At 46.9% G+C, this 23,190-nt stretch overlaps 1 protein-coding gene across 1 annotated transcript in view; it reads right to left on the bottom strand.

Annotated features, from left to right (window-relative positions):
• Positions 1-13,525, bottom strand: part of LOC105559569 (irregular chiasm C-roughest protein-like) — a 132,027-nt gene extending 118,502 nt beyond the window's left edge. Inside the window, exon 1 of the mRNA XM_012007964.1 lies at positions 12,402-13,525. Within this exon, the coding sequence (XP_011863354.1) occupies positions 12,402-12,523 (122 nt within the window). The 5' untranslated portion in view covers positions 12,524-13,525. The remainder of the gene's footprint in view (positions 1-12,401) is intronic.
• Between the last annotated feature and the right edge of the window lie 9,665 nt (positions 13,526-23,190).

Raw genomic sequence — 23,190 nt, 5'->3', positions numbered from 1 at the left:
GGGAAGGTGCGAAAGAGGGCTCGAACGTGCATTCACGCAAAATCCCTCGTCTCTCCTTTGTCAAGTCTTCTCGCGTACGAAATCGGACGGCGATTTACTCCGCGTCTGACGTGACATCTGTCTCCCCTCCTCCTCCTCCTCCTCCTCCCGAAACTTGTTTGCGAGGAGCGTCGCCAAAGAGACCCCCGAATAAGACGGTCCGCGAAAAGCGCAGAGTGGCTGCCCCAGGCAAAAATCATTCGCCGGCAGGTGTGATTTCGAACGTCCTTTTTCGCAATTGGTCAAATCTCCTCTTATATACCGATGAAATGAGATCCTAACCGAAAGCTTGGCGCCGTTCCAATACGTTATTGCAACGTTTTACTCCTCTAACCAAGATACCAGAAGATTGAATCTCTCGTGTCTATGGGGGGTTAATCGTGGCGAGTGAATTGTGAATTGTGCTCTAAAACGGATCGCAGAGTTTACGTTGAGTAGCAGCGCGAGCGAACGGGGGAACTTGTACATATCGAAAACGATATGCCGGACTTAACAGAGTTAAGTTGGTCAAACTTTGCACTCATGAATATTGATGGAACGTTTTATCGATGAAAAAATTTCCGCGTGCGTGAGGGGGGGGGGGAAGAGGAGAGGGAGATTGACAGAGGAGGGAAAAAGAGCATATATTAACGTCTACATCGTGGTTGAACAAATGCCGGCGGCAATATCGTGAGGTCGAACAGTTACGGCCGCGCATTCTTTACATCGTGCATACGCTTGAGCGTGCATTACGGATCTACCGGCTCGTTTATAATGTCTGTGTTTTAAAAGCCCGATAGATCCATTAACGCGGGCTAATTTATTTTTCGTGCTTCTATTTCCCGGAATAAATGACACCGCGCCGATAGGCGTCCTCGCGGCGAGTTATCGCGCATGCAGCGACAATTATCGCCGCGCGCGGCGATTGTGAAAGAGCGTATATTGATCTGATGCAACCTTTATAACGTCGCCGGTGCGGGCCACTTTGCGGAATCTGTTCCGGCGAATCGGCGGGGAGGGGCAGGGCCGTTGAATAAATTATAGCCGAATAAACATATATGATAATGTGCGCGCATTTCGTTCAATAGACGCGGTAATCGTTAAATTGGCAATATCGCTCCGGCAGCGTGAGGGAATAATGGAAAAGATGGCATGCACCGCGGCGACGGGCGGCGGTGCAGAAATGGCAGATAAAACAAGTAGTAGATTGCACCGGCGGTATAATGTTCTCGATGTAAATATAATCAGCATAGCGAGAGGCAAATATTGCGAGCGACTCTAAATACACTGTGCGCGTCAAGCTAAATGCAAATATCTCGCAAATTATTCTCGCTCGTTTTAATATAATACTAGAACAAAATAGTAACAGCGCGCGCGGCTCCTTTATCGGGTTATTCATGGATTCTTGCGTAGCAGCTATTTCCACTGCCTGGTATTCGCCGACCAACTAATTCGCCCAAACTATCGATGTTATTTTCACGTCAGCGAACGCATCGGCGGGGCATCTCGCGGTTTATTTTACAATCCCCGTGCGCTTGGCGCGATCGCGCCGAATAAGGCGCGCTTGATGCAGGCTGACAGTAATGCGGGAAAAGATCGTAAGGAGAAAAACTAGTCGTGCAAAGTAAACTCTCGTGCTTGAGATGCAAACTCGAAAGTGGTGGGTGTCTTTAAATAGTATCATTTATCGTGTTGCAGCTGGAAAGAACTAAAAGTGGAACCTTAAATGATGCCATTTATCGTCTCACAGCTGGAACGCTTACTTCGCCTCGGCATACTTTAAACAATCTACGACTGCACGCCATACGTTAGCACTTTTTTCCTTCTTGCGCGAGATAATGGGAACCAGCGGTAGGCTCTCCCGCACAGCCCGCTTTTCTTTCGAGGAATTAAATAAATATCAGAGCACCGATGGCTACCGCACCGATAAATGATACAACGGGTTGAGTTTCACGCCCGGAACAGGTCCCGGGCGAAACTATTTTCCTCGAGCGTGATGCGAAACAAATAATTCAGTCTATCTCACCCGAAAAGTATCGTAAACTTAATAAATTACTTCTATTCCCGGTGAAAGAGAAAATATTATTGAATCAAAAAATTTGAAAACAAACGCCGTTAAAATATCACCTGGTCTTCCGTCCACTTAAAAATAGCTGTTTATCGCGGACGAGCTATATTAAGCGGCAAACAGTTTTCCTTCTTTGTAAAATATACATACCGTTTTTATCATTCATATCCTCTTCCGGAAATAGCCGATAGTAATGTAATATTGATTAAATCGTATGCATTACGTGAGTGGACTGATAATTTCATGGCGAACACGACGTTTGTCTATGTGCGAGTAGGCGAGGAAATTATGGCATTTATTAAGAATGGAGACAGCCGGATACGCGGGGGCGACAATAACGTAACTTGGCGAAGAGAGCAAGGTATATCAATGCAAAAACCTTCTTCTACTACGTCGGCCCGAGAATAATTCAGTGTCACGTTCCGGGTGGAGACTACCGGGAAGAGGAAGCTATATCGCGGCTATTTTACATTCTGTATTTCCCGGTTCGTTATTTATGCAAACCACCGGAATATACGATGAGAAAATGTATGTTTATGTAAATTGAGCGCACAAACGTTTACTTATGTTTCAAACGGAATCTTAATCTTTAACTCGTGCGCGCATCTTCTACTCTTCCCTTATTTTATCCTCTCTCTCTCTCTCTCTCTCTCTCTCTCTCGCTCTCCCTCGCTCTCTCCCGCACGTTAGCCGGAATATCGGCGTTTACGTCGCAACGTTTGGTAACCAAACTGCATTACGGAAGGAATTACACCGAATCGCTCCTGCCTCCATTTTCGATCGATGTCGGCACGGTCACTTGGCGCTAACTGCCACTAAATATTGTTACCCCGACGGCGCCGACCGGCGATGTTGCATTCTGGTGTTACGATGAAGGATAATATCCGGTAAGCTATGCAACGCGGATGCTCGCACCCTCGTTCTCCGTAGACGATAATGAATTTATTCGATTTTCGTAGCAGCAGGGTAAGCTCGTAGCGGCCCCCGTGCTCGTTGCATTTATATCCATTTCTTAGCGAGAGCTCGAGAGCAGTCGGCTACGAGCTTCTTACGCAACCCCGGCGCTTCTGTGCATAACTCACAATTAGTCTCTTCTAATGACGGCATTTTGCTGAGCACCCTGCACAATGCGTCTTTATCCAGCTATCGCGCGTGAAGCGCAAAACTTCGCAATAATGGCTGTTGTAATAACGGATTCAGTTTAGTGTATTTTACGTGTATACGCCGCGTTTTTTTCCCTCCCCCGTTCGAATCCTGCGAATATCACTTTACATTATTATTGCAAAGAAAGCTCTTGAATACATTCCACGCTCCGTATAAACAAAACACGATTTTACGGTACAAAAACGAGTTGCATCTCTACGAGGGTGCGCGCGCGGCGCACGCCACGAGAGAATAAAGCGCGTTCTTATATCAAGTTAAAAAGTTGAGCCGGCAAAAGATGAGTTTACCGCGGGCAAGAGATTGTAAATGTACGTTGTTACGTAAAAATTAATCCGCCAAAGTAGTGCCGGTAACTAAATTGAAATTTCGACAAACCGGTTACGTTAAAGGGACGCTGCGCGGTGACGGTTTGTCAAAGCGCGGAATACATATAACGTTTTGCGATCGGCTTAAACTCCTCGCGGAGTATCTACCCAAAGTTTAAGATAAATAGCGCGTATAATATCTACTTTGTAATAGGCGAGCATACTCCGAAGCGATTAATCATTTTTCGTATATATACATCGCGGTTAATCTTCTATTTAGCGGTCCCCCTCCCGCCCCGCCGTAATTCGAACGATGTTTTTCCGCGTAATTGCGGGTAATCATTCTTGTTAGAGCGGCGCAGCGGCACCTAAGAAGAACGGAAACAAGAGGCACGAGAGCGAAATACGGTGCGAATACCTACCGTGCTTTAATCATCAGCGTTAATTAAAATAATGCTTACGAGATAATTACTTTGTGGCCAGACAAAGTGATGGACGACCGCGCGGCTATAACGCTATTCGTGCGGTCAACGCGTGAGCAGAAAAGAGGAGGATATAACACCGGCCGCGAGGGTATTTGGTATTCACAAATTAATCGATTAGAATTAATTGTTCCCAATTGAAATATCTCCGGCTTGCGCGTGGCATACCTTTTTTTTCCCCCCCGCGCACCACCGTGAGAAATTGTTCATTTGGCGCGGGCTAACGTTTTCCGAAACGTTCTTTGCAAAAGGCATCAATTTATCGTCGAATAAACATTAGCGTAATTGCATTATCGAGGTAAATGGCGTTTCCAAAAAGTTCTCTACATTTACGCTTAGAGGCTTTAAAGTGGCGCCACAAAGTTTTTTTTAATAATTCACCAAAGTAATTTTCAAATTGTCTCCTTTTCTAACGCGTTACCACAAAAGAAACGAGTCGGACGACAAACGTGCAAGAAAATTGTACGAAAGGGCGAAAAGTACGTCTGGTAAATATATTTTATTTTACGCTTGCCGAGTGACTTTGCCTGCCCCGTGCTCCGACTTTCGGATCACGTTGCAGCGATCCTTGTAGGCTCGGTTTCGAATACATTTGCCACGCATCGCGCTCCGAGTAATTTCGAAACACGATTTTTTTCTCATTAAGAGCGTTGGAATCATTTTCAAACGCGCTCAATATTTGTTTCAATGTTTCCGCCTTGTGCACGTTTCTCTTTGAAACTCCGAAATGTACGGTACAACGGTAGAGAGGATCGCTGGCGGCGAAATCAGGCTGACATTGCGTCGTTCACAGAAAACTTTCCCGTCTCCGGATGGAATGAACTTCACAACTTGCCACTAACCCTATCCTACCGTCCATGTTTAACATTATCTCTGTTAAATTGGCCCACCTGTAACATTATTCGTTGCAATTTGTCAGTCTTTGATCATCGATTCAACATATCGGAAAGCACAACTGAGCGCCCTATCTCTCAACGATGGAAAATTCACCTGTCTTTGTTGTCTTATTTTATTCTACTGTAAAGCTACACTTGTATGTCGTTTTATTTTACGCTGTCGCGCTTTTATGGGCAGCCCGGCAGTGCCTTTTATCAGACTTGGGACTGACAACTTTAAAACTGTCAGAACAACTGACATTTCTCTTCCGTACGTTTTACAAAATAACTTTATACGTAGAAGAAAAATTCTAATGGATCGCATTTCAATTTAATTAATTGTCACATGTGAATCACCTGTCGGGATACCCAATATTGAGAATAAAGACTTTTGTCAGCGTGAGAAAAGTGTACAAAGCCAATCATGAGCTTTAAAAGAACTTTAGCTCATTTGTAGCATAGATAGTTTTGAAGAAAGTATGTGAGGGAGATGAAATGAGCCTGGGCTTCGCCATTTTGCAGGGAAATGAAGATAAAGTTGGCAAAGAACGTCCTTGCCTTTCATCTGCGGTTTCTTTGACGGATTTGGAGAATATTATCCCTTAACAAAAATGTTAGATTAAAAACGTAACAACTTTCACTAATTAAAGAATAGAAGATAATAAAACTTAATTCTTCATTTAATTTTAGCCGAACTTCAGTGTAATAGAATTTTAAGAGAGTTCAGGGTTAGTTACAAAGAGATATTTAAAGTTGAATATCGAATTTTCTCCGAGGAAAAATGGACTCCAAATTAGTTGAAGAAACCGGTGAGAACAAGTTAAAGAAACATAGTGCACCATGCATGCTAATAGCTCGTTAAATTCGGCCTTGAAGATGACTGAAACTGGGAATCTGTGCGACATACTTTACGAATATATCGCAACGTATTAGCGATATGTGCGAAATTTCGCGGTCAACTATGCGGTAACAAATTACGAGGGAGTCTCTCGGTGTCGATGTACCCCCCGCGATTACCTGAAATACAATCGAGCTAGGATTCTTTCGAAAAGTTGGCGTTGGCAATTAAACTTTTCTCGGCAAATGAAAATTGGTTGGACGGCACAACTTTATCTGTGTCTGCCCGAGTGCAATTTTATTATCTCCTCGGATTCACAATAAAACACATTTACCCCGCCGTTGTGAACTGTCGCACCGTAAACAATCGCCACGTAGATTACAGATTTTACGCGACGACTTCAGGCTTTTTCCATCGAAGCCTTGATTTATTGCATTACACTTGGTACTGACGCTTACACTACCGCCGGCCCCTTCAGGCAACTCGGGCTGAGTTTTATTTACTTTTAGCGAATCGATCGACCGCGGGGGTTAGCGCAGGAGGAGAGACTAGGTGGTTGCTGCGCGCCAACCCCCGGCGATGCGAGCTTACGTGGTCCCGGTAACTCCGGGTAGCCTGGCCTTTCGTTCCTCTAACGTTATATCATCGCCTACTTTCCTCTAACCGTGAATTTACGCCGACAGATCGGCACGATTCTCTTTCGCCGTAATGCTTTACGAATCGACACATATAAAAACACATGTACGAAATATTACGCGAATCGATCCAGAGTTTCTTGCGGCCGTACCTTCCGTCATGCTCCAATTTCAAGGTCTTCAACGTGAATAAAGGATGAAATCTGTTCTGTTGTGTTTTTCCGGCTCTCGTGTCACTTTAAACGTATATGATCTCATCGTTCGGCATCGGACGCTAAACAACGTATTTACGAAAAACTGCGGGGCGTGCACAAAGGATGTTTATACTGACATAATAATTAATCGTAGAGAATAACGAGTTAATTGGAATTAACCGCAGAATAATACAGCCGATAATATATAATAGCTGACATATATTACTTTTTTAATAAAAAGAAACTTGAGCGTTCCGAACTCTCGCGAAGAAGTCTGCTTGGGGGGGGGGGGGGGAGAAAAAAACAAAGTCAGGTCTTTTCGACTTTGCATATTCGCGAACCAGAAAGGGAAATTGATCAGAACTTTTGTTTGCAATTGAATCGGCTTCGGCCGTAAGTATTAACTTTGGCGAGAGTTCGAGATAACTCTCGAAGAATTCCATCGATAATCTTTCTTATGACTGAAATTGATCTGGGTACAAAGGAAAACGCGATTGCCAATTTTCATATAACGTCAACTTGGATGACGCAAATTCCTATTTTTCTCGTACGTAATCGTCGAATCTATTTAAGCTCATCGTCAATCCTCCTTTTTTTTCCAGGATTCGCCGAGAGAGACCTGGGACGATGCTAATTGTGGGGGATTCTAAAAACGGGGTGTTAATACAGGTACGTGCGATTTTGTTCTCGCCAGTGAATAGCGATAACGGAATATATCGATTGTTTCATTTATCTGCTGGCACACGAGGTAATTTAGTCCGGAGAGAATTAACAAAAATGAAAGCGTAAATGTTGTTAATGTCACAGAGCTATAGCAGCACGTTGGCGCTGCAACAGCCTGCAACAACTATGCTCTGACGATTATACGATCTGAATTATTCACAATACAATCCGAGCGTAATTCGATCACACATGCTGTACGTTTTATCAAGAATTAATTTTCATTCGGAGAACCATAATTAATAGCAATCTGTTAATAATGAGCAACAATAGGGAGAAAATAGTAATGCACTGGACGAAATACAAGTAGCTTTATCGATTATCATCGGCAGTGTATAAACAGAAGGAGGTCCGCTCGGGTTTGGGATAATGCGCTAAATCACGCGTGAGAAAGTCGCGCGATTTAATTCAGACGAATATTTGCACGTGGCATCCGCCGAAAATTTAATTTATTTTCCGGCGCATATTGCCGTGTCAATTAAACGTAACGGCGAAAGTAGTAGGACCCGGCGATACTGAGGGTGCATTAAGCAAAAAGTGACGTTAATAAAATTAAACATTTGCGCGCAGACCGGATTAATTTTTCTCGATTTTTATTTGAGAACTCTCTAGTTGGGTGTGTGTGTGTGTTTTTTTTAATTTGCGTACCAGGTGGCCGTGTCAGGCGCAACGCTACAACGCGTCACGAAAATTCCGGCAGGAGGCAATCAAACGTTTTGTCGCAAACGAACGGTGATATTAAACTAAGATTTCTATCCGCTCCGCCGAGAGATCCGCGCCTTTCTCTCTCCTCTCGAGCGGGGCCCCTGCTATTCCTTCGTCGCGAGTGTTTTTCTAAAGCATTTTCATCCGCCGGCGCGGATCGGCGCCGACGGATTCGCTACGCGCGAATATTAAATCGCTATCCGTCCTCCCTCCCGCCGTTGACTGCCTAAATTAAAATTCCATCTACGAATTCCATCCTGTCGCGCCTACGACTTCGCCGCGGCGAGAACTCTCGTAATCCGGCCTTGTGTCTCGCGAAACTCTAGAATTTTTCTCCCCCGGTTGAAGAGGAAGACGCGCCCCACCTACGGCTTCGTTATCGAACTTATAAAACCTTAGAGATTGAAGTTGCCCTTCCCTCCCCGCCCCTTCCTCTCCCGCGCTGTACTATTAAGTGGAATTAACCTGCCCGGTGAGAATCTTAAGATTCCGATTGCTCTAACTTGGCGCGTACCATCGTAGAACTTTGCCGCGGAACTCATTGCAGCATTCAATCCGCAATTTAGATTTCTCATTAAACGTTGAAAATCACCGATAGATGCACGCGAGTTAACCGTAGTCCCGCTCTTAGACCCGGGCTTGCGCCGCCGACTTAATTATTAGGGGCTGTTAGCTTATCGTGTAACGTACATACGGGAAGTACACAGAAAGTGTACGTGAATGACACAGGACGCGTGCCCGCGCCAGCGCTGTAATCGTTAGTCACAATCCTGACAGGTACGGACGCTTTGACATATTTGGACTCAATTTTTGATTAAAATTTGATGAAGGGCCCGCGATTCGATCGCAATTTCCCGATTAAATATTTTGAAAAGCAAATCCGATATATATTCTCCGCCTCTATTACACGGATGTAAATTTTTCACCGACGACCGTACTGCGATGTCGTCGACGAGATGAAACCCCGTTGACGTCATAACGCAACGCTCGGAGGTAATTAGCGATATTATCTGCCGTAAAAGCCGCCTAAATTTAAACAGTCAAATAGTGGAATTGCCCTCCCCGCCGGCGAAAGAAGCTGCTACAATAAGGACGTTTCGCGCACAAACGGCCCGGAAAAGCTATAAGACTGTTAATAAATTCCGCTCAAGTTTGCGAAAGCTAATCGATTTCATACTGCAAATTTATAGGATCCCGAGCTGTTGCTCAAATATTTCTTTACCAGGGAGCAATGAAGGCAGTAAATGTCCGGCCGATACGATCTATACATCCACGCTTTCAGTAACAAACACGAACGCCAGAATATAGAGACATTAACCCGTGAACGCTCGTGCTATGAGCTCTCTGTGCACATATTAGAAACTATTTCCGTGCAACACAGCGGTGTACCGAATATTACGTTATATTCTCTTAGTTACCTTTATTCCCGAATATCTGCGCTATAACCGCGTTAAAGAAGTCATAAGTTCATTATATATTTACATTCGGCTTAAATTGAGAAAAATACACCCTGAATTACAGCGCGTTTTATCATTGTTAAAAAGTAAACCGGTGTTAACTTATCAAACATTTACATTCGTCGCGGTTGAACAATTCAATTAGAATTCAATACTTTAATTAGACACCGTGAGCCACGATATATCGCCGATAGACAACCAAGTTGAAACTCCATTTTTTTCGGACGTTATCGTACAAGTTGCAATTTTTTTAATTATCTTATTACAGGCTAATTACCGACACGCGAGATTGGAATGTCAATACGCGCCTTAAGATGACGTGTAAAACGGAAATTAAAAGATGGTCAAATACAATTTGCAACAGTAAAGTCCCCCCGTTACGAGATAGCAGCTGTTCAACGTCCAAGTTCAATCGCGAATCGTTTTTCGCAACACGATCTAACAACCAATTTTCCACTGAACAGATTTCGCTCCAAGGGCAATAAATTCACGGCGGAGCTCACAGACGATGCCTATTAATTTAGCGGAGATCCCGCTATCTCGTATTACGGGCCTATCTCGTAATAGAGGACTATCCTCTGTTTGCAATTACGTTTACGGTTTTGCGCGAAACTTTCGGGCTCGGCGACTCGTCGGGTCAAGACCCTACGAGTGTGCGAGCCGCGACGGTCAGTCCCTAACAAAGACGGACGAGCAAAAAGCTTAATCTAAACATCTACCGTCCTTCGCGTTGATTCGCCGGTCGCTTATTTTTGCCGACGTCAACAAATCCTCTTTCTCATTAATAGCACGTCGGCCATTAACTCGACCATTTATCATCGGCCGATGTGGCGATCTGGCATCTCGTGGACCTTGGTAGCGCCATATTTATACCACGCGTATCTGTATCGATCGCGTAAATTTCTTCGGGGGGGTAATGGCATTTAATTTCACCGCGTGTCACTTAGCCCTCCCGGCGGACGGGTCCATTAGGCTCGCACCTGTTTCGGGAACGGCGTTCGTGTTATCAATTAGAGGAACGGTTTTCGAGGCCGCGATATTTCGCGCGGACGCGCGAGACGTCGGGCAAATCGCGACCCCGTATCGATATCTCGCGACGCGAGAGAGCGGTCGTCTCTAAAATTAGGCACGTAAAATATCTCCGAGCGCCCGGCGTGCTCAGGTATCGCGTTAATTTCGATACGCGTGCACGCGTACGTCGCGCGAGAGGTCACGTATCGATGGCTGCGCGTTTTGCCGGCGTCTGATCCACTTGCCGAAATTCCCCGCGAGAAGTCTCGCGACGCGGCGCGACGCTAAAATCGTATATCGCGACAAGTGCGGAATATTGATCTCGTGAATATTTTAAGGCGTCGAACGCGCACGCACGCACACACGTGCGCTCGCGCGCGGTACGAACGCGGAAACCGTTGTCACTGGAATCCCCATAGATTATTCTGCATTGTGGCAAACGCGAGTAGCGTCGCACGCGTGTGCACGTATGTATAATGCATACGTGTGACGAGCGTTTACATGTTTTAGATTTACCAGCTTGGCGCGGGGGATCAAAAGTGAGTATTCTCGCGATACCTCGTGTTTAATTATGAAACGACGAGATGCTAAATTTACCTAGAAGAATAATAGCCGCGCGATTCTTCGTTAATTCGCGCGGTTCATTGGACGGTTAGTTTACATTTTGCGGCCGCGGTGCGGTAATTAAAAAGTCATTTCTTATTCGGTGCCGCGCTTCAAAGAGCGCCGTGTGCTCTCGCCAAAGTTCTAAAGGAGGAAAAGGATTTCTTCCGTCTCCTCCGCGAAATTCGTTCGGATTAGCGCACGTCCGTTCTTACGAGAAACGGTAAGCGGGGCCCGTTTTTATCAGATAGAAACGGAATGTCTATTATATTCCGTGTATACAAGTTCGCGGTGACGTGAAAAATGTGCATCGCCCTTCGAGCGGACGTTTTACGCGTATTCAAGTTTACGCGTTCAACTGACGCGACCGGGCGTTTGATATTTAAGGTACGTGCAATTATACGCGCAAGTAGATTTCGTAGCACGAATCGATGACCCTTCGATCAGTCTCCTACCTGAACGAGGGCGTGCGAAATAATACATTTCTAACAAGTAAACAAAACAGGCTAATTTTTAAGAGCATAAAAGATGACAATGTGTAATATACATTTTTTTTAAATGGACGCGTTTCGGCTCACAGTGCTTTCATAAGTGCAAAATTAAAATCAAATACAAAACTCCGTAACAAGGTAGGCCGACCAGCATTCTGCGATACTGTACAATTCTTCTATACTTTTTACGTAATCTGTACGTGAAACATTTACTCTTAGGTCTCACTTGACAAGGACCTAAACCAAAGGTCGAAACGTTGTGAAAGCCGGCCACATTTATTTGATAAATGTGGCCGGCTGAGGCCGATTGAAACTTGAAATTTTATTTATCCTAATACTGGCAATCTGATGAGATGTACCATTTAAAATCAAATAGTTAAATCGCCTGGTATATAATTGTCAACGCGTAATGCGACGTTGGTCAGTTGAAACAGACAGGATAAGTCAAGGGTTAAAAACGTTGCTGAGGCAAGTGGGCGCAACGGTTGTGGTCAATGCTTTGTGTTCTGCACCGGATTGGACGGCCTGTATGGAACCTCCTGCAGTCGGTTCAGTTTGGGCCCAATTTATCTAACAAACGTTTCTCGCTGTGATAATTCGCTAACCGTTGTTCCGTGTATGCAGTTTGAAATACCCTATTTCCCTTTTTCACCAATCGGTATATTCAACGATGCATCCTTCGTCGCGTTAACTCCGCGACGAAGATTCGCACGCGCGTCCGCCCGCGTGCTCGGAGCACCTTGGCGTCAGCAGAATTTGGCGACTCGGTATTAGCTAATCGGGGCAATTTCTCCGTAATGCCGGAGCTGCTTCTCAAAACAGGTAAGGTATGTACCTCGTTATCGCGCATCCGGAGGATTCCCTGGCATCCCCGATAGCATCGATCGCAGATCGTTGCATCCTCCGCGCTGATTCCGGAGCGAAATCCGTATTGAGCGCACTGGAGTATCCGGCCATCGTAGCTGCGATCCGTGCGAGAGCGCTATAGCGACATATCCTTTAGGGATGAATCCGCCGTAACGTGCACCAAGGAGAACCACTGATATACGTGTGTGTGTGTATGTGTGTGTGTGTGTGCGTGTGTGTCGCGTGTACGCGCGAGCGCGCGCGCGCGCGTCGGTGTACGTGTGTGTAATCCCGCACACGGCGCCTCCAACCACCCCTTTGCGGTCGAAGAAACGTATAATCCGCGGTGGTATCCCACGGGTAACTGTCACACGTGTTACACGTCGCACACACTTCGCGCACGGGCGGAATATACAGAGTACGGGGATCCCGCTCTTCTCTCGCGTGTACAAGCGCGCGCGCGCGCGCCGTCGCTCGCCTGTCCTCTCCGTCGGGATCTCACGTCGGGCGGACGGAGCCGGCACAATCTCTGAAGACGTGACCCCGAGCCATCCGCGGAAAACCACCGAGTACACCAGCGCGTCGCGTCGCGCCGCGTCGCGTAGCGTAGCGCTGCTCCGCTTCCGCCGTCGCTCACGCCAACATTATTCTGGCGAACGCACCGCACCAGTGTCCCGCGGAAGGGGTGACGCACGAGGGCTGGTATCGTCAGGACGTGATCGAAGCACCCTCGGCCGCGAGTCCTCTCGGCGGCGCGCGTCGCTCAGCCCGCGGCATCACGACATGTATACTCTCTCTCGCGCGCGTCCACCGAACGGCGGCCGCTCTCTCGTCCGACGCGACGCGGGGGGTTGACGCGAGAATCTCCAGGTGCGAGAGACGCGGAGAGGCGCGAGCGTACGTTCCTTCCGCGCGATCGAACTCCTCGTGTCCCCGGGTCCACTCGCAACGGGGGGGAAGAGCACGGAGAGAGAGAGAGAGAGAGGGACGAGCGCGCGCGGGCTTCGACGTTGCTGACGACGTTCGCGTTTCGCAGGGTAAGGGTGGCTAAAGGGGTGACGAGACGAAGACTGTGTCGCGTCGCGGACGCGTCGTATCCGACCCGCACGGCAGACAGCACGGAACTACTGACGGTCCCTTCGCGAGCGTAATTCCATCCCCACCGCGCCGACGGCCAGGTTACCCCCACGACGGCGTCGTTGCTACACGCGCCCCTTACCCCCTCCTCGATAATGGGCACGCACCGAGAGCTATCCGGAGCGTGACACACGCTTACGCTTCTGGTGGGGGCTATAGTCGCGTGGCGGCGGTACCACTCGGAGGGGATGCGAGATGAACTTGGCGGCGGTGGTGGAAGCCTCGGCAGCAGCAACGGCGGCGGCGGCGGCGGCGGCGGCGGCGGCGGCGGCGGCGGCAGCAACGGCGGCGGCGGCGGCGATGGTGGCGGTGGTGGCGGTGGTTAGCAACGCATGCGCACGCCACGCGACCTACGTCGCCGCTGCTCTCGTTGCTCGTCGCTCCGACGGCGGATGCACTGCGCGCGGCCTCCTGAAAATCCACGACAAGTGCGTACGCATACTATACGTACGTACGCGAGCGACGCGTACAAACGAAGGCCGCGAGAGTGCAGGGACCTGCGGCCTCCGCTCCGCTCCGCGCCGCGCCGCGTCGCGTCGCGTCGCGTCGACCGCGACGAGGATGCTGGCTAAACGCAGCTACGTGACTCCTGTCCGCCAGCCGCAGGCGGGAGAGCATTACGGGGCGAATTACACGGCGCATCGGAAAAGAATTCGCGCGACTTTCTCGGAGTTTTACTGCAAAAGAGATTATGAGTTATCGTACGGTATAAAGTGTAATAATACCGCGGACCCGCGCGGAATGCCGTCGCGATATCACGAGATTACGCGCGTAAGGCCGTCGTTTGCAGCTTCCTGCACGCGTTTTCGCCGGCGCCGCCGCGAATGTATCGCTATCTTTTATATTCGAGGGCGTACCGCGCGGACGTTAAGGTCTTACGGGCCATTCGTTTCGATGCCAGAAACGGGTCTGTCGCCCGCGCCGCGTCGCCCGGGTATCACACTCGATCGAGATGACGCGCTCGGCAATTATAAATTAGGGGCCCGCGGTATTTTCAGTTACATTCATTGATGCCGTCGCATTGTTGTGTAATTGTGCGGAATGTTGTAATATTAATCTCGGCGTTTAAATGTTTAACATCCGCAGCATTTTGCTCCAATGGAATTCCACTCGCGCGCTACGCCGGAATGTCATAAATAGATCGCATTTTGAGTACTCGCAAAGAATACGCCGAAAGAAAACCGGAGCGAGGCGCGTCTATTTGCGGAGCGTCCGTTCGTTTATCGCGCAGGAAACTGCGCCGGGGGATCGCGGAGGCTGCGAACTCCCGCGGAAGAGACGCTGCACTTTGCGCGCCCTTTGCGCGTGGCTCTCTCGGCACAAGAGAGCTTCTTACGGTCATTGTGAAATTACGTCCAATCGTATATATGGAGATAAAACGGGGGGCCCTTGTACACACGGGGCGCGTTTCGACAGATGCTATTTTTTCGCAGCGAACGCTCGAATGAAACAAAAATCATTGCGTTGCATCGCGATTAGATTTATATGTATTTAAAGCACGGCGCGACATACATATCGGCCGAAAGAAAAATACGGTCCGCGCGCGCCGGTCCTTTGTCGCGTTGTTTTCGCGTACACGGCGTGGCTTTTGCATTTCGGGTATAATTATCTGCGGAATAACAAAACGCGTCTGTGCATACCGCGAAATTGAAACGGGACGACAGGAGAGCGTGACGCGCGAAATTCCAAGCAACTTCCGAAAGTTTTATCTTCCCCCCCCCCCCGAATCGAGACAATCGCCCGCGTCAAGAACGAATGTTATTAAGCCAGTTTAATGGAATCTCGTGGATAGTTTCGAGTAAATCTCTTAGGCGTTTAATAAAGAATTTGGAGCACGAGGCAGCGTATAGAGCGAGAGGCGGAGGAGGAAGAGGAGGAGGAGGTTGGCGTGTCCTGCTCGGCGCCGCCGACAATGATAACGGAACACGACAGCCCCGGCTGTTACGTGCCTCCTCGAGAAAATATCGCATCGTAATTCCGAAGCCCTACCATTGAAATTTTAATTTTGTATATCATGCTAACGACGCGCGCGTGTTTGGGTTTGTACGTGTACTCTGCGCCGAATGCCCTTCCCGTCGGACATTTTCTTACGACGAGTATGTACACGTACGCTTCAATTATTCGTTAAGATATTACGTCCGGCATCCGCGGGCGTCGCTGATGAAGATTTTATCAGGTTAACGATACCGCGCTATCGGCAACGCGATCCACGTCGGTAGAGAGGACGTCGACAGGTCGATCTGCGCTTAGTCCGCTTTCTTTATCTCTCCCGCGAAAACCGAGCGTTTCTGGCAAATCGATTAGAATTCACCTGCCGCGAGGCGCCCCGTTACCTGGGGCGCGTCCCGCGAGTCTTCGCCGTCGAACGCGCGAACGTTGACGCGCGAATAATTAATTTACTCGACTGTGAGAATACGTTAGGCGCGATTCCCGCTTCACTGCACGCGGCGCCGCGGTTCAAGAGACCCCGGGAAAGAATAACGAAAGGATAGCGCGTATTCCGCGCGCGGGGAAAACACGCCCGCGCGCCCCGCGTTCGCCGGGGGAAACTTGGCTAGAGAATTCGGAATATGGGGCTGGCAGCTTCGCGCGAGAGGCATCTCATTCGACACCACAGACGGTAATAACGAGAGCCCGACGGCGCGCGAGGTTACGTGCTTCCTCCAGAGAATATTAATCCGTAATGCTGAACTCGGTCTGTTGAATCTTCCAGCTCCCTATATCAGACGCTACGGAAGCTGCGGAGGGGAAGCCCCGATGGCGAGACTCGCGAAACGGAAACTTTTGCAGCAACCCGAAATACCGCCGGCTGTCCGCGGGCGATTCCGTGGAATTTGCCTCGTTCGTCATTTTTTAATTATTCCACCTCTCCGATAACGATCGTGTCCTCCTCCACCCACCCTCCTCCCCAAGAAACAACGCGAGTGCACGCGAGAATAAATTCGCGATAAGAGACGACTATGCGAAAAAAAAATGCTTCGGCGACGCAGGCGTAAACTATAGCCGTGCACTTGTCTGCACCGACCGAGCTCTCTTTGTTTGCTCGTTCGTACGTTCGTTCGTTCGTTCGTTCGTTCGTCCGTTCGGATTGTACGGATGCGCTTTTTCATGTACCGACCATACTCGGAGCAGGTGCAGGACCGGACAGAAGGGCGAACGACCGAACGAATCCGGTTCGGGATACGCGCTAGGCGAACTCCCTTCCTCGTCCGCGTATAATGTGGGGCTAGCTTAAACTGGTTGTCGTAATAAGAAGAGAGTTCATTCTTCGCTAATAGGGTTGGACGGTGGGAACAAACTTTTACTTTTGATTTACTCAGGAAGAAACTCCGCTCGGATGAACGGGCCCGTCGGTCGTTTTCAATTAAACGAATATTACATTAATTAAACATCAAGTAATATCAATATTGCCTCCATCATGTAATAACTTGCATAATCAACATTGCGTGCCTAATTATTCCATTAACTTGATAATAGTTTGTAGTAATTTTGTTTTATTATTTGCCGGAGGTAAAAAGAACACGTAGACGGGAAAAGAAATGCAATCTAGCGCGACGCACACACTGAAAAAAATTTCTGGTTGAATATGGACGAATCAGATAATTCCTTTAGGATTTACCAGAATTCCTTTAGATTACAGGAATTCTGGTAAATCCTAAAGGAATTATCTGATTCGTCCATATTCAACCAGAAATTTTTTTCAGTGCACGTATATGTATATATCAGTGCGAAAAAGTTCTTTGAAAACGTTAAAAACCGTAGCCATCCCAAAAGTGATCAAACCACGACTGTTTGAGGTAGCAAACCAATGAACCGTGTGAAATTTCACGTAATTATCCGGAAGTAATGCCGTCGGGGGAGCGTAACGCCTCCGCAGTCACTGTTAGCTTAATCGAGACGGTTTCCTTTTTTAATTCCGCGTAATGTCTGCTCCGGGAACCAACCTCTTTCCGAAGTTACAACGAGAAAGCTCGCATTAACAGAACGATAGGACGTAGACACGGTGCACGTGCACCTGCCTTTCGTGAAATTATCGCCTTACAAACGCCTAAATTTTCATAATCCACCTCCCCGTATTAAACTTGAATAAACTACAGCGGAAAATATATCTCGCGTTTTTCGAGGTAATTAAAAGCTTTCAGTCGAGATATTTTGCTATGCAAAAATATCAGTTTCCAAACGGTTTCGAGTGTTTCTTGTGTACCTTGGCGTGGAATATACAAGTGCGCCGTGCGCTTGTTTATTTCTACGAATTTTCTTGATTTTATTTAATTTCGGGCCACTTACCAGCGTTAATTTTGAAAAATAATTTCACGTTATAACGCCCGCGGTATTTAAACGGGAGAGGAGGGTTTCGGAAAGAAAGACTTTAGATTTTCCCCCCGAGAAATTTTAATCAGAATTCTTGTTCCTTTGAGTTTTCTTTCAAAACATAATAAGCTCCATTGTTCTCAGGAAATTGATCTCGCGTAAAATTTGTACGCGCGGCCATGCTGGATCGAAATATAAATATTACGTCGGGATTAACCGTGCTGTATTTCGAATTTTGGTCGTCCGTATATTTTTGACCGGTATTTACATTGTTTCATAAATTTTGTCTGATTAATGGAACGGATTATTGTGTTTTCCTTGAAAATAAAGTATTTGCGGAATTGCGCGCGGAATTATCCACGCTCCAATCTCGCTGGTATTATTGATTCATTCAGAAGTTTTCGCAAAATTGCACGCATCTCGATGTATTAGCGCGAAAATGTCAACGCGATGTTTGCATCTTCATTCGCGGGCGTTGCGCGGTTTCGCAAAGAAAAGTACGAGGATCAAAATACGTTTCCCACGTCGACCATTCGAAGCTGACTTTAAAGCAGCTTTTTATACGAATTTATCTAGTATTGGAAAGACATTGGCGCCTCTTACAGCTACCTCGGATGTATGTGTTCCATGATGATCCATTTATAACTGCTGCGAGAAGGCTGCGCTCGCTCGAAAATGCGTTCGCGTCCACGTGTGTAATTGAAAATGAAAAGATCTATCATCGGATACGTCACAAGAAAGATTAGACCCCGATGAGATATCGTGGATACTTGCGCAAAAATTTTCTTACCCGCACCTTACGATTACTCGAAATCTTCGCTGTGATAAAGTAAAACAGCGAGTCTTTCAATTTATCATCTTTTTTACTTTCCCACGTAAATCAAGAATCGCTCTCTTTTGTGGAGAGATCTTTCTATAAAAAGTATCCTACGAGTAACCAAGTGGCGAGCGAGATGGGAAACTTTTTTAAAAGAACGTTTGAAGCAATGGAAGTAAATTTTCCGCTTAGGAGTCCGACAAATTCCGGGTTACACCTCGGCGTGACTTTATTTGAAAGGATGAGGACGGAACAAACGGCGAAGCCGGGCTGGTCAGAGAGAAAGAGAGAGTGGCGCACGGATTTTTGCCGGCCGCGCGCGTCGAGATAGCATCGCGACATATTTGCCTAGCAAAAGCTCCGGTCCAAGAGAGGGTGGATGGAGAAGAGAGACAGAGAGCGAGAGAGAGAGAGAGAGGGGGGGGAAGAGGGAGGGAGTCAAAAACAGAATGGACATATTGCCATAGTGGCATTGCGCCAGCCCATGTTTCTGCAAGATATCCGAGAGCGTAAATTGAATCGTGTACTGGCCGACGATAAATCCGAAAGGCGCGCGTACGATATTTCCATCCAGCCTCCCCCACCGATTCGGGTCTTTCACGTTTAATAGTGTTCCCGTGCACTAGGGGGAGGAGACGCGCGCGATATTTATACAGTTGCGTTATATTCACGCGTGCGGAATTATCGACCAAATAGAAACACGATGACAGCGACAGCCATCTCAGCGACATAGATTGAACGTACAATAGCGTAGGAAGGAGAGGGAGATGTATTGCCTGATACAGATCCGAATGCAGTGACCCAATCACACGTTCAACATGGCACATTCATGAAATAATTTCCGCCTCTTTGACCGGAATATTAGTAGCCGGATATTCAATGGCGTATGCTCATAACTCTATTTAACGCGTTTCATTCAATGCGCGTATCGGGAATAATAAAATCCACGCATACGAAGTTAGAGCCCGGCGGCTTAATTAAGCTTGACGCGAAACTTAACTGGACGAAACATCGTCGAGTCTACTAAATACAATTTCCGGGAATCGATCATATTATTACAGACTTGTTTAATTTTCCATTTGTGTACAAAATGAACGAGTCGTTCGGTCCGATGCAACCGATGCGATTCATAATGGCTTTTATATATTGTTCATTTTAGTGACTTTAATTACCTGTCTCATCAATCCTCTCCTTACTCTATTATCCCCCGCGCAGATAAGACATCTGGCCGGTAATTTGAGAACTTGGAAAGACGAACCGGTATCGATATTAGTTACGGAGTAGCTTTTAGACACAGGAACGTTAGCCGTAGACGCCCTTATTTTCCCTCGATTATTATTTTCACGACAGTGTTGCAGCAGGGAAGAGAGATGAAACGCCGAAAGAATAAAAATTATTTCGTAAAGGGATAGAGAGTACAAATTTCTTCCTTTTGTGACGCGCGGATGATTACCAAGATTCTAAGTGTAGCTATGCAGGTGAGCGCGCCAAGGACGTTTTAAGCTTTTCCGTATTCCCTTGATTCCATTGCTCTCTCTCTCTCTCTCTTCTTCTCTATTTTTTCCCTTCGTTTCTTTATTCCCGACTCCAAGTCTAGATCCCCCCGCTCTCTTTCTCTCTCTCTCGCTTTATTTCCTTTTCTACGTCGGCAGCGCGCTCTCAAAGAAATATCAATTTGTTGAATTATTACGCTCCAAAGCGACGGCCTCGCCGCCTCTCGGATTTTATGCACGCACGTACGCGAAATGTTATCCCTGTGTGTAATCGATTACGAGATATATTTCGAATTAACTGTTCAAATATTTTATATGATTAAAAGCTAATGTATAAGTGTTCGTGTTTACAAAATCGTTATTTTATTCATGTGCGCCGCGCAGAGTGAACGTGCTCTAATTCCTCGCGCTAATAATGTAATAATTATAGAATGGAACGCATATTTACGCGCGCCATACATTTCGCTCGCGTATCACGGGGTACAAGTGCGGGATATTTTTTTTTTTCATGAAACTGCGGAAAAAACATGCGAAATGAGACGAATATGATAGCAATGGAGAGCTAGATAATGGCCGTTGGATCGCGTTAAAATCGATAAAGGCGCGTAAAAATTTGCCGCTCTACTCGATCACCCTATTAGTTTTTGACGTTATCGCAACGCGATCGATCTTGTCGAGGAGTTTTCCGCGGCGTTTTTTAACTCGCGAATTAACAGCGGTACCGATTATACGATCCATTTACGTCCCGTTTCCACGTCGACAAAAGCGGCGGGCTGCTTCCGGGGGTGCGACCCATTTTCCACTCTTCCTTCTTCGGAGGTGCACCGGCCGTTGCCTTCGGAATATTATCATTGGACTGTGCCGTCGCTTCCATTATCTACCGCGCTACAACTACTCGAAGCTGGCCGTACCATTAAACTACGGAGGTCAATTTGTCCCCGCGCGCCACTCGACCTTGTATTACGTTCGGCTTACAGTTGGAGAATAACGCCCGGAATCTAATCTCTTCGTTCACGCGTGTGATTACGCTAGGTTCGTATTAACCTTTCATTAGTACGACGAGATGTCATGAGTTTAAAACATTAACCCGAGGACGTAATTATTTAACGACCTGCGATAATGAAAGTCGATTAAATATAAATGTATCGACTTCGCGGACGAGATGCTTATTAATAAAACTTCATTTATACCCAATTAAGTTTTGCTATTGTAATTTTATGGAAAAGTACATGTACAATATACGTACATGCAAAGTGATAAAGTTCCTAAAATCATTCGTCTCGAAATTTTATTCTGAACAATTAAACAGACGTGGGGGCCTTTGCCTAGTCCTCTTGAACCGTACACTCGCATTCCAGCGTCGGACCCGTTGATCGTGACATCTGTTTCTGACACTAACTTTCTGAGGCATCTGTTTTAAATACCTGCGTCACATTACCCTGAATTCCAGAAACTGACTGAAAGTGTTTTCCTTGCACGACCCCTTTTAGCCGAGAAAATAAGAAAAAGTCACAAGAAGATCAGGTGCTTCAACGTTGTGATCGATTTTCAAGTTAAAAAGTCGTGAAAGGACGCTTTGAACGCTCAGCACCTTCGACGGGATTCACGTCCCTCTCGAAACTGTTTTGCCCAATCGCGTGGTCTCGACATGATCTCATTTCCATAAACTCCGGTCAACTTTTCGCAAATATTCCCCGTCAATTCCCCATATTTCGCCGAAAATTTTATCACAACTCTCTTTGCTCTCGAAATTTTGCCCTCCATTTTTTCTCGTAACGCAAAACGCAAACACGCGTCTTTACACGAGCCAACTTGTACAATAACTGAAACGATTGACAATGTTTACACTTCGCACGCAGATGGGGAGAGAGAGAGAGAGAGAGAGAGAGAGAGAGAGAGGGAGGGGGGGGGGGGGTCGAGGCTACACAGCGGTGGGACGTTTACAGTTTGCCACTTTGGCAGGAACAAAATTATTCTGGAAACTTTATTATTGCACCTCGTATATACCGATATGCGTATATACATGTATATATATTTATTTAAAGCGCTTCAACGTAGAAAAAGCAAGTGAGAAAAATCTATTTCCTATTTACCTCTTAACTCTATTTTTATATGGCACCGCTTTTGACGTCGCTCTTTAATGTACGTGCATGGAGTTTGATCCCAATTAATTTCATAGAATAATACGCGTTACACGCGAGCGTGCCGCAGTCCCGGGGTCGTGGGAAGGGGATAAAAGGCTCGTGGAAAAGCCGAAGGCGGAAAAGAGGTGGAAAACGACCTAACTCGTTCCTCTCTGTGGTCCGTTTTAATTTTCCGCGCTTTGCCTCTGAACCGTTCAACGCTTTACAACCTGCTCCGCTGCCTACCCACTTTCTTGTCCCCCTCCCCCTCCGCCCCTCCCCATTTCCGCGGCGATCAAAGGGCCACGGATGCCGTTCTCGTATCTACGAAGGGATCGATCGCGCGTCGATATGCGTTCGATATCTCAACCGATAGTCTCGTGCGAGAGTTGCAGAAACGAAGCGTCAGAAACACGCTTATTACTCAACGCTGCATCAATTTACGTGCCGATAGTTCCGTCAAACGAGGAGGCAAGTAAAATGCGTTAGAGCCGTCCATTTGCGGAATTATAGTTTACGCAACGGCCAAGGTATATTAAGTACCAATAAGTGGGTTTGCAATTTAACGCGCCCCCGAGAATTGTATAATTTGCACTGGAACACGCTTGCACGTGGATTTAACGCGCGTCGTAATCATTAATCATGAATTAGACGTGACGCGCGCGGTTAAATTTCATTTACCCGGAACTATTATTTATATAGTGGCGCCACGTTCATTTTTCCATTCGCGCGGAGATCCGTGAGTACACCTGTACACCGAGAGAATGTGCTGAGCGAAAGAGAGGATCTCTATTCCTTATCGACTTCCACGGATTGCGCGATACGTCAAAGTGCTACGTGCGAATATAAATATTGCTGCTTGAGATTACGTTCAACGCGTCGCATTGAAAACTGTCT

This window comes from Vollenhovia emeryi, unplaced genomic scaffold (genome assembly GCF_000949405.1).
Source record: "Vollenhovia emeryi isolate VEMERY1.0 unplaced genomic scaffold, V.emery_V1.0 DF939264.1, whole genome shotgun sequence".
Lineage (NCBI taxonomy): Eukaryota > Metazoa > Arthropoda > Insecta > Hymenoptera > Formicidae > Vollenhovia > Vollenhovia emeryi.
Note: the sequence above shows the minus strand (reverse complement) of the source record. Positions and strands in the feature narration are given on the sequence as shown.